General features: G+C 45.9%; 1 protein-coding gene across 1 annotated transcript in view; it reads right to left on the minus strand.

The window, feature by feature from the left end:
- LOC139283861 (citron Rho-interacting kinase) overlaps nt 1–6,576 on the minus strand; it is a 33,502-nt gene extending 26,926 nt beyond the window's left edge. Inside the window, exons 1-2 of the mRNA XM_070903910.1 lie at nt 6,412–6,576; nt 6,147–6,266 (exon numbers count right to left, since the gene is read on the minus strand). Of these exons, the coding sequence (XP_070760011.1) occupies nt 6,147–6,266; nt 6,412–6,576 (285 nt within the window). The remainder of the gene's footprint in view (nt 1–6,146; nt 6,267–6,411) is intronic.
- Nucleotides 6,577–12,425: the final 5,849 nt, after the last annotated feature.

Genomic DNA, 12,425 nt, shown 5'->3' on the forward strand with positions numbered 1-12,425 from the left:
GAGGAGAGGAGATGAGAGGAGAGGAGAGGAGGAGAGGAGATGAGAGGACAGGAGAGGAGATGAGAGGAGAGGAGAGGAGAGGAGGAGGAGAGGAGGAGGAGAGGAGAGGAGATGAGAGGACAGGAGAGGAGAGGAGGAGGAGAGGAGAGGAGATGAGAGGAGAGGAGAGGAGGAGAGGAGAGGAGATGAGAGGAGAGGAGAGGAGGACAGGAGATGAGAGGACAGGAGAGGAGAGGAGAGGAGGAGGAGAGGAGGAGAGGAGAGGAGAGGAGGAGAGGAGAGGAGATGAGAGGACAGGAGAGGAGAGGAGAGGAGGAGGAGAGGAGAGGAGAGGAGATGAGAGGAGAGGAGAGGAGAGGAGAGGAGAGGAGAGGAGGAGAGGAGAGGAGATGAGAGGACAGGAGAGGAGAGGAGGAGGAGAGGAGAGGAGGAGGAGAGGAGAGGAGATGAGAGGACAGGAGAGGAGAGGAGGAGGAGAGGAGAGGAGAGGAGATGAGAGGAGAGGAGAGGAGAGGAGGAGGAGAGGAGGAGAGGAGAGGAGAGGAGGAGAGGAGAGGAGATGAGAGGACAGGAGAGGAGAGGAGAGGAGGAGGAGAGGAGAGGAGAGGAGATGAGAGGAGAGGAGAGGAGAGGAGAGGAGAGGAGGAGAGGAGAGGAGATGAGAGGACAGGAGAGGAGAGGAGGAGGAGAGGAGAGGAGATGAGAGGAGAGGAGAGGAGAGGAGGAGAGAGGAGAGGAGAGGAGGAGAGGAGAGGAGATGAGAGGACAGGAGAGGAGATGAGAGGAGAGGAGAGGAGAGGAGGAGAGAGGAGAGGAGAGGAGGAGAGGAGAGGAGATGAGAGGACAGGAGATGAGAGGAGAGGAGATGAGAGGAGAGGAGATGAGAGGACAGGAGAGGAGATGAGAGGAGAGGAGAGGAGAGGAGAGGAGATGAGAGGAGAGGAGAGGAGATGAGAGGAGAGGAGAGGAGAGGACAGGAGATGAGAGGAGAGGAGATGAGAGGAGAGGAGATGAGAGGACAGGAGAGGAGAGGAGAGGAGAGGAGAGGAGAGGAGAGGAGGAGAGGAGAGGAGATGAGAGGACAGGAGATGAGAGGAGAGGAGATGAGAGGAGAGGAGATGAGAGGACAGGAGAGGAGATGAGAGGAGAGGAGAGGAGAGGAGAGGAGATGAGAGGAGAGGAGAGGAGATGAGAGGAGAGGAGAGGAGAGGACAGGAGATGAGAGGAGAGGAGATGAGAGGAGAGGAGATGAGAGGACAGGAGAGGAGATGAGAGGAGAGGAGAGGAGAGGAGAGGAGAGGAGAGGAGATGAGAGGACAGGAGAGGAGAGGAGGAGAGCAATATGATGAAAATAATAATAATTACACTTAGTGGAGCACTCTGCCAAAAAGTGAACGGAATGGAAGACGGTCTTTTCAAATTCTGGCTACTTGTGAGCACTTTAGCCAGTTAACAGGACTGTATTTGTTTAGCAGCCATTAAGGGTGCCCTTCTACCAGTGCAGCAAATTTGGGGAAAAATTGGCAGAGTGATTACTGCATGTCTGAGGTGGAAAAGAGCTCTCCATCAGCGCCAGTGTTGTCTGGCCTGAACCTGTTTGAAGAAAATGTTCTTGTTAGAAGCCACTGCATCATTGATAAGAACAAACTCATTCATAAGAGATGTATTTTAGCTACGCTGCGAGCACAGTAGCACGTTGTAACTGAACAGAATGGATGAAAGCCATTACACGTCATATGTTTTGGTAGTCAGGCGAGTACACAGACACTTCAAATATGGCAGCAGGTGTAACCACAGTGATGGTATATAAAGTCGATGAACAGAGACAGGAACGTGGGGAGGGGAAAATTCTGATCAGCCAGAGTCACTTAATGCACATGCCTGTTTAATAGTAATTAGTCACAGCCTAACGGATCTCATTTCAACCTCCTCATCAGCTCACAGGGCACATCGGCCTGTCTGTCAGGCTAATCAAAAGCAGCATCCTTCTGCATCCAGGGAGACTGACGCTCTACCGACGCAGATTAGGACAAGTGAAGAAGACAACATCAGACACGGTGAAAACAACGCTAAAATAGTTTGACTGTCTCCCTCATCTGTTACGTTAGGGAGATGTTGGCCTTCCATATGTATGGAAACTGACCTGAAAAAGCACCAGTGAGGCGGATGTGATCCTTATAACAGCGCCTGTGTGACTACCCCTCACTGACAGCTCCCATCAATGAGGATTGACTGGATCTCCTGGGAACTACTTTTCATCTTGTCGTGACTTCCCGAGTAAATAAGCGCTATAAATGATTTCCACATTTCGGTAACTCTTAGGCAAAACAGTGACTCAGTATGAAAAAATTAAAGACGAGGGAATTCGGCTTTCAATATGACGTTAAACAACGAAGGCCTTGGTGGAGCTCTGAATCACAGTTATTACAGAAAAGCCATACAGTACAGTTCCTGTCCATGGCTCACTCTGGTTATCGGCTGCATGAAGAAGCAAACATATTTGCGTCACACGAATTGAGCCGTTGTGGTTGGCTCGGCTTGAAAACACCATAAAAGACCATAAAAGACATTCAAAACTCATACAGTTTAGTGTAAAGCCGGCAATCACTCTCAACGCTATCAATTCACACTGCAGCTTTACAGATTTAAAACCTCCTAGAGACTGAGAGAGACCTTCAAACCGGTAATTATCTGTCTGTTCGCTATCTTGGGGCTGCTTACAATCTTTATCCACAGTATCATCAGCCTTAAAGACTCATCTTCAAGTACGACTGCACTTCTCGGAGTTTAACTCTCAGTGAGGGTGATATTACTGTAAATTAGGTAATGGCACATCTGTTTATTTCATTTTGTTCTTTGGCTGGATGCAGGGTATCTGGAATGGAGTTCCATACAAGCGTTTTTCATCTCAAACCTCGGAACGTCGAGGAACATATCAAAGAGCAGTCTTTTTGTTCACGACTGATCAGCCTCAAGATTAAAGCTGGTAAACTCGCACGCTCTGCTGTTGAGGTTATCCCCAGAGTTCCACTCAAAAGACTACCTTTTCTTTCTGCTGTAGTGTTTCATAGTTTTTGAATATATTTTTCCTAGTCATTGGTTGCGATTCATCTCCGTACTGTAAGAAAATCAGACCGCAGACACTTGAAAGGACTTGAGTGTAATTAACCGGAGTGAATGTTAAAAGTACCCTGTGGAGGTTTTTGTCCACTAGCAGTGCTACGAAGCAACGTTTTTACATTGTTACAATGACTAACTCGCTCTACACTGCAACACAAGGACAATGATGTTGGTTCCTCCGCATGGGGCGTTTTCAGCCAACTCGGGCCGGGCTTAGCGAACCGTCAATTGTCAGCAGATGGCGGTAATGCGCCAAGAATAGCACCAATGAAGAAAAAGAAGAAGACCCCAAGCAAACATGGACGTAAATAATGCATGATTAAAACATTGGCAAACGTTTTAGAGGGAGGAAATTTGTCGGGACTCAAGGATATACACACAATGTGGGTACCTTCAAGTCTGCTTTCATTATATTATCATTATGAGATAACCAAGTGCACCCTCAATCAATCTAACAGAACGCTAAAGAAACAATGCAGACCTGTCCACTTGCAAGTGTAACTGTACAAGGGATTTAAAAAAAAAAATGTATGCACTCATACACACACACAACACGCACACACACACACACACACATTGACGGCCCAAGTGTCGAGCCTTCTAACCCATTTTGTGAGATTGCCCATAGTTCTACTTTCTTCTTCTTTGCTCTCGTGTCTCTTTGCATATGTTTGCAGGTCTTAATGGCTTTGGCACAGATTGCTTTTCTCTGAAAAGGAATCTATCCCCAATCTCTACTGTTTGTTGATCCAACACTGCATGGCTTCTGCATGGAAATGATAAACACTGCAGTCATATGACAGAGCGTGGGAGACAGATGCTTTTCAAGATGAAGTGCTGGATTTAGCTGGCGTAAATACCCTGCTGAGAGGCACCAATGGGAACGCAGAGCCAGATAATATTCATGAGCAGCGGACTACATTTGAAGATACATACTGTACTCTTATTGTTTTAATCACAATTTATCCAGAGAAGGTTTGCTATTTCTAAATCCCCCCCAGTTATGAGGTGATCATATCAACCACAGTGTTACAGACCAACATGAACCTTTACATACACCTCCTGATAATCCTCATGGGGTTGTGTTATGAATATTCCGCTGACAGAGTTCAACTTTAACTTGAGCCTACTGGCAAACAAATCCTGACCTTTTATTTGGAGAGACCCTGGACAGAAGACATAGACTTTGGTAGTAACGCACTCCACAAATGTCAAATTAACTAATAAGTCTATAGTCACGCTTGGCCTTTGAGGCTGTAAAGAAATAGCACTTTACATCGTAACATGCTAAAATGTACATTAGCATAGCAATGTTGCTGAGGAAAAGGATCTGACAGCCAAACACCCTTTTCCCCACGGGCCTCAATACGCTTCAACTGAGAAGCAAGGCAAACACTCTCTGAAACCCCTTGCGTGCGTTGGAAGTGGGGGATCTGCGTCCAACAACTTTTCTAAACAGACCACCTGACAATCATGCCCATTTCATGCAGCGGGATCTGACATTCTGGGTCAAACTACTGGCAATGTTAATGGATCGTGACAGAAGAAGAGAGGGTTTCGTACTAAGCAGACTGTAACTTTGGAGGATTTCCACTTGATGTTGCTAACTCAGACTGCTGACGCCTCATATTAGCTTCAGATAGACTTTTTGCTCAAAACCAGGACTGTGGATTCTGTCCCCCATCACTTAACATTGTAAGCACATTAGGAGAGAATCTTTTAATGGTCAGTAGGAACAGGAGGAATGATTACAGCAAGCAGAACCTGTTTCAATGTCCATATGGGCACCTGACCACACCTCTAAACGGGGCTCCTGCCTGGACTACTTCAACAGGCTTGCATGAACCTCCTCTACTATAATATTGTATTGTATAATTGTAATTTTTGAACCACAACACAAGTTAAATTGCGTTTTCTCCCTTTAAAAGGAAAGTGCATGCAGTACATGATATTAAATGCAAATCTCTCTCAGCAGGGGAGTTTATTAAGATAAGAGACAATAAAATGCACTTTTCAGGACAGGGTGCATTCCTCTAACCAGCATCGCTCATTTTAGGGGGATGTTTCGAGTGATGGTCAAATATTCTGTTTGAGCTGAAGCCCCAGCACCTCATCACGACAGCCTGCCCACTGCATCAGTGCTCTCTTTACTCGTAGGTATATGGCCCTCATTGCCATAGCAACCATTGCACAATGCATTCAGTGCTTGGTAACCAGCACTAGTGTAGGCTGAGGAAAACAGGTTGCTTTTCTATTACCTTTTTAAGAAGACAAAAAATGGTGCATAATGCCAGGAAGATGATTGTTCGTGCTCTCTATCTGTTGTCCTAAACTGTCATGTCTTGTAACAGCTTAATTGTCACAGTTGGCAGCGCTCGGCCGTGTGGTGCCGCCACACATGCAGAAGCATGCATACATGCCACACACTCATCACATTTGATTTCAGTAATTAAGGGTTGCGCTACAGTAAAGCTCCCGTGTCTCTTTAATTAATAGTATTCCTCATTCACACTGAGTTGACCCAGCAGACACTTGATACAGAGAACTACAGACTATATAACCAACTCCTGCAAATTAATGAACTTAACGTTTGTTTGTTTATTCTTTGTGAAGTGAATTTCTCCTCACAGCCACGTGGTAAACTGACCTTTTTTTCAGATAAAACACTGTAGATGAACTGCATCCTTGTGTAGTATATTCAACAATAATTCACATAAATAGGGGACTGCGACGTGAGGGTTTTCTGAACACGCTGTCTAACATGATGTGGTAGATGTTATACTGGCTGCAACCCTACGGAGAGTGGTGAGGTCTGATTAACATTCACACCCCACACACTGACCTGCTCCATCTGACTGCCATTATGAAATGATTATCATTAAGAATTGTACAATGATCGCAATGTTAGGTAGCTGATCAGTGCCTTACTGTGCCTTGGTTTAGTTTTGAGCCCACGACATTAGGAGTAAATAGTGTGTATCTCAACCCACTGACACACCGAGATGACGCCCACGATGCCGTCCTACCTGCTCTTTGATCTCCTGCAGCTTGTTGCTCTGCTCCCGGATGTCATGGAGGAGCTGCAGGGCTTTATCGTCCTCCTGTGACACCTCCATACGAGCCTGTTCCAAACTGCGCTTCAGGCTCTGAAACCAACACATGCATGCACACATTCAGTCAGCTGATAGTTAGTTAGCTAAAACTAATGCACTCGAACGCAACAGCAAGGCCATAATGTGCTTATAAAAGGAGTGGAAAGTGTTAAATAGGCGTCACCAAGGCGCTACTCACACTGCATTCTGTGATGTAGGTTGCCAGGTCCTGTTCCAGGATGGTCCTCTGGGTCTCTGAGGCCTTCAACTCTATATCCTTCTGCTGCAGCACTGACTCAAGGTCAGACATCTTCCTCTGGACGAGTGAGATTTCCTGCTCAACCTGGAAACGAGAACATAGCATGGACCTAACTTTTCTCTGACAGTTTGGTATCATGTATCATGAATCTCTGGGAGCCGTGGATGTGAGCAGATACGTTGCTTTATGAGTGTTTAAGATATCTTCTTACTGTCTAAAATACTAACTGCAGTATAAGTACCAATACACTTGTAATGTTTCTGTGTGTGTGTGTGTGTGTGTGTACAAGACTGCGCTTGTTTGGTGGCATTTGATGATACAATTAGATGTGCCATTACAGCATTGCAGGAGCACTGGAAACCAGAGAAACAGCAGTCACAAATACACACTCACAGCACTTAGTGTATGGCAGCACTAACACACAGTCACAATGCAGACACATGTGGGGCTGGAGCCAGTAAAAACAATATAACAACCTTACTGCACAGAATCACTAGATGCTTCAAAGATTTCCCATTTCCACCACATATAAGAGACAGTATAGTGTTGTGATTATAACGTAGTTTATTTATGGAATATAAGAAAAGCTGGAAGTAACAAACTACATTTACACTTAGTGTGTTCTCTAACTCAGTAGATGCTTGTGGCCATTCTACAGTATCTTCATCATGGAGGTGATGCCATGGCTGCGTTGGACAATTTGCCGCCACATTAAGAGGATACGTTTTGAATCATACGGACTTCATTACCCAGAAATCTCACAACAGTAGGTCAGCAACGTTTGCGCTCGTTGGATCTAAAATGATGCGAATTGCCGTCTGTGTTTCCCTAAATGGAGTATTCCCTGTTTGGCGAGTCGCTTCACACATCGCTGCAAGCTGCTAGGTGGAATATACCGAACCACGTGCCACATTTTACTTTTTGTTACAATTACAGGACAAAATAAATAGTCAGGACTTCATTTTTGAATCTCACTCCCAGACAGGAGAGCAAATCCACCATAAGATTGTCTTTACCAAAATAAAAATAAAAATACTTTAATGTGACATTATCAAACAAAATGATGATTTATGGTTTATTTTCTTTTTTTTGATCACTGAGAGAAATAAGTATTTTTGTAAAATACTAATAGTACTTTTGAGAGATGAACCTAGCTTGACCTCTCTTTTCACAGTTTTTCATTACTTTTAAGGTAGTTTCACAATCATGCACCCATGGGTGATTGTCTTTAGCCTGTCCCACTGTAACAGATTCACGCCTCAAGGACGGCAAACAGTCAGAGAGTGACGTGGGGTGCCAAGACACATGAGGACACACCAGCTTAGCTACAGCGTAAAGGCACACTGACATACAGATGGCTGACTTTGCGCGCTCTGGAAACAGACTCTTACCATGGGGAGAGTAATACCTGTGACATGTGTCCAGCAATTCTGGCGGTTTGGTGTTTTTAACGAGGTTTTGTTTTCCGAAGGGGGAGTGGGGGGGGGGCGGTCTTTTCTAGAGAGTGGATGGATGTAGTCACTAATCTGTGGGAGAGGAGAGCGAGAAGAGAGGATGGGAGATAGGGAATAGGGAGAGAAACATGACAGTAAACAGTCTTTATGCACAACCTCTCTTGGAAACTGAAGGGCTGACTCAATGCTCTTATGTAAAACACTTACCTTTTATAATCACACTGTATGCATGGCTTTTTACTGCCTGCCAACTGGAATAATTTACCTCCCATGTGTTCTGATACCCTAAAAGTTACAGCATGTCTCGAAATGTTTACCTATCAAACAAGTAAATAAGGGATATCAAGCCCTGGATCAGTGGACCCCCCACAAGGGGTCACAAGGCAAACCTGAGGGGTCACAAGATGTTTAAGAGGACAGGAATACATAAAAAAACCCAACATATTTCTGCAATACCAAATTATGATTAATTTTCGGACTTTCCTTTAAATCTTTGCTTTTCTTCTTGTGAATGACCCGATACTTTTACCTCTACAACTCATGCAGATAAAACAACGGGGGGGGGGGGGGGGGGGTCACTCTTTGGATGAACTGGTCACCAGTAAACAAATGCAAGCTGTGAAGGGGGGGGTCGCTTCATTTGAAGGGGGTCATAAGACAAAAAGGTCATTACAAATACCTAATCAAGCAAATGTGCCCTTATTAAATACACCAAGACCAAACTGTAATATTGGTTCCAACTGCAAGAATTAGTAATCAAGAACTGACGACGTGAGAAGTTCACACAGCACATAGACCTAGTCATCCCACGGTAGTCATGCTTTAGACATCGCTAACACTTCTTCCGTTCATACAGCAACGTGATCACACAGATGACTGGCAGATAGATGTATGATGAGTGCACCACAGGAGATATGCACACTGCGCTGACCAAATATGCGCTCATATTCTGGCTTAACGGAGGCTATAAATAGCCTGCTCGTGTTCACACAACAGCCTCTTTTACCACCACTGGATATATTTGGCAGCTTTTGTGATCAAGAGGCAGGCGGAAGACTGAGCGACAGGGAGGGAGAGTGTCTATTAAAAGCAGAGGCTCACCTCCCACTCCTCCCCACAGTAACATGCTCAGAGGATCACACGCAGTAGCATCTGTGTCACACAAAAAAAACAAAACATAACAAAACTAACACAGACATTGCAGATGAACAACGGATACTATGAGCCTCTTAGAGATGACTCTGGTGCTTACTAATATTTGCCCAGAAATGTGGCTGATGTAATCCTCATGCTTCAAGGGGGTCATTTGGGGAGAAGGTGGGTTGTTCAGCGGCACAGCATGTGCCCGGGCCGCATCGGAATACTGCCTGGTATTCCGGTTTCGTTGGCATGACACGGTGCCGGAGCAGGTGGCTCGTAATGAGTGATGATGGCATGGGCAAAGCGTTAGCCGAGGTGAGCTTTCTCCAGCACCTGCTGATCTTCAGCCTGTAAGCGCATGACGTCAGCGGCACATATCCCTGCTGTCTGGTTCGGATGACATGTCAAAACGTCCTGTTGGTATATTGTTGCTCTGCAACCTGCAGGGTAGTTAGAGAAACCACTCTAACCTCGCAGGTGTGATTCCCCCCAAAGATTCTGAGAGACACAGACGCCTTGTGAGTGCTGAGACGCTGCATGATTTAAAGTTGTGTACTTCTCAACAATGTGGAGAACTTCCTCAACAGCCAGCCAGTGGTTAGGTCGGTGGCCACAGGGTGCCATCCTATCACGCGGCACCAGATGGGACTCAGATCTGGCTGTCTTCCTCCCAGACTCAAGTGCTAGCTCACTGCCCATAATGAGCTGAGCTAACAGACTGTGCAGCTGGGCTCCTCCTCTGCAATAATTTGCTCCCTGAAAGCAATTACTAATAACTATACTTTTAAGAGCTCATTACAACTACAGGAAAGACAGTTCGACCCCTGAGCTGGCCTATCTGTGGTTAATGAACATCTCCGGATTCTTGCTCCTGAAACGCAACGTACATACATGTTCCAGTCCAGAGGATGACATTTTGGCTTGGATTCACAACCGGCACAAGCGGTGTAACCACAGTACCTGCGGATCAGGCAAATGCTGCTTGTCGATGAGAGCTCGTCAACAACAGAACAGTGACATTCACCGAGGAACATTGGCTTCCAACTCAGCCGAGGAGCTCTTTTCTCGTGGGCTGAATAATGTGTGCTGGGCAGTGAGTCAGAGTTGTTGAAGAGGAGGAGAGTGGAGAGAGGTTGCATCCCAGTCATGGTGTTGCTCTACATTCAGTCTGCAGGGTGACCAGGGGCCAGTGCCACTGTATGGGCTGTAGGCAGCGGTGAATCACAGACCTGTTGCAACACTGTAGTGGCACAGATCCCTCTCTAAAAACAAGCTCGCAGTCCCTCTCCCATCCACTCCCCTCCAGTTTGATCTTTCCTCTCCACACACACTGAGAGACATTTTATGCCCATTGTCATGACAACAACAAATTAGTAATACCACAGTCGTGCAAAAGGAGGATTGAGAGCTTCAGGCTTCAGCCGTTGCAGCAGCTCTCTGGTTTGTCCGGCCCTGTAGTTTCCTGCTGAACACCGCGGGCTTTGGAGATGAGGGAAGGTTATGCATGAATGCATTTGAATACACTGTTTTTTAAAAAGATTTTCACAGTAGTTAGGGGAGCAAATTCTGTTCACAGTTTACACATAGGTTTAACCATCCAGCCTCATGGTTACTGCACCAGCACACTCAAAGGAATACCTAAACACTGGTCAGAAACAGCTGCCTTTTGTTACATGAGCTATTAAAGTAAGAGCCCACCCTGAAACGGTTTAAAAGGCCTGCAGTTCCCACGCAGCCAGTTGCAGGAAGATATGTTGTCATGTGGAAATCACGGCAAGCATCCTGTGGAATGTGTTGCAGTAGAAAGGGTGTAAACCCAGTCATCTAAAACCACAGTTAGCCTCTAATCACTAATTGGTCGGTATTATTCCTCAGCTCTCCAATGACACGGCTGTTGCATGGTGATTGTCGTACGTAACAAGGTGGGTTAAATGTGGCACTGAAAGAACACCTTCAGTATTCACCAGGGGCCTGTCAAAGCCCCAGACCTGCACCCGAATGCTCTGGTATTACCAATGGAAGTGGCGGTCGAGTCGACGGAGTATCGCAATCTATAAAAGTGAGCACTTCAAAAATCCGGTCCATCATTATATCACAAATCCAAATGACAAAGAGGATCAGTGTGGGCTTCTAAAGGAGGCTTTAGGGAAAATGACACTTGAGGATATGGAGCTCTCTCTCTCTCTCTCTCTCTCTCTCTCTCTCTCATCACAGCTCACAGTAGAATTGACAGGACTGCTCTGCAGAGAGTTTTTTGACTGCACACAGGTGTCTCTCATTTCCTCTGTTGCATCTAGCACCAATTTGGTCTCCCTCCACAAACAGGTAAACACACATTCAAATAAACACCAACAGATGTGACTGCACAGTCCTCCTGCCAAACCTCTAATTATGTAATAAATATTGTCTACATATTCTCGGCAATTTATAAAGTGTGCTCCGCGTTAAGCACATAATACTGCTGTATATACTATCATCATCTATTCATCTGTTGTTTTCTCTGTCTCTCCCACAGACTCTTCATTAATATTCTGTTTTGTTCTGCCTGAAAAGTCCTGTGCGTACTGTCATTGGTGCTCCAGCTGAATAGGCGCCAGAAAGAAGCAGCAAGCCTTCCTTCACCTCTCCTCTAGCCTTGGCAAAAACCTGCTGTTACCATAGAGATACTTTCCTCCAACCACCGTCTTCGTCTTGTCATACTTTTTCCAACTGATTTCAGCTTTCTTTCTGGACTCAACTACTACAGCGCCTCACCAGCTGGAAGCTTAAAGTGAGTTGAGATCATTTAGGGGGGAAAAAAACCCTGCATGGACACTTTGTCTCAAAACTTCCTCAGTCTTGGTATAGATAAAAAACAAACAAACAACGTATACAAACAGTGTGGAGTTTGAACGCCTCCCCGGGGAGTGATAGCCATCTGTACGAGTGTATGCTACAGTAAGCACAGTGATGAAGAGAGATGGGCAAACAAAGACACAGCGTTTCAGTGTCGTGACCAGGAATAGCGCTCACTCCTGATAGACAAGATACAGCTGCTGCATAAGCTGGGAGCTACCGACGCTATCTCATCACTCCACAGATCCCCAGCTGTAGTGGCGGTCCGTCAATCAGTCAGGTAACAGCTCCAACATGCTGAGACCGGGCAAAATAACAAGAGCTGTAAAGCAAAGACACCGATTTCATTCTCTCCCCGACCAAGTCATCACCCTCACCCCCCTTCCTTATCGCTGATGGGAGCAGTGCTGTAAGTACAGCAGCATAGCACTTACTGAGAGACTGCTGCTGAAGCTCCTCAGACGCGGCACCACCTCGTCCAGTAAGCCCGTTCATTTGGGGTCTCCCTCGGAAGCCACCAGCCGG

Source organism: Enoplosus armatus, chromosome 4 (genome assembly GCF_043641665.1).
Source record: "Enoplosus armatus isolate fEnoArm2 chromosome 4, fEnoArm2.hap1, whole genome shotgun sequence".
In the NCBI taxonomy this organism is placed as follows: Eukaryota; Metazoa; Chordata; class Actinopteri; order Centrarchiformes; family Enoplosidae; genus Enoplosus; species Enoplosus armatus.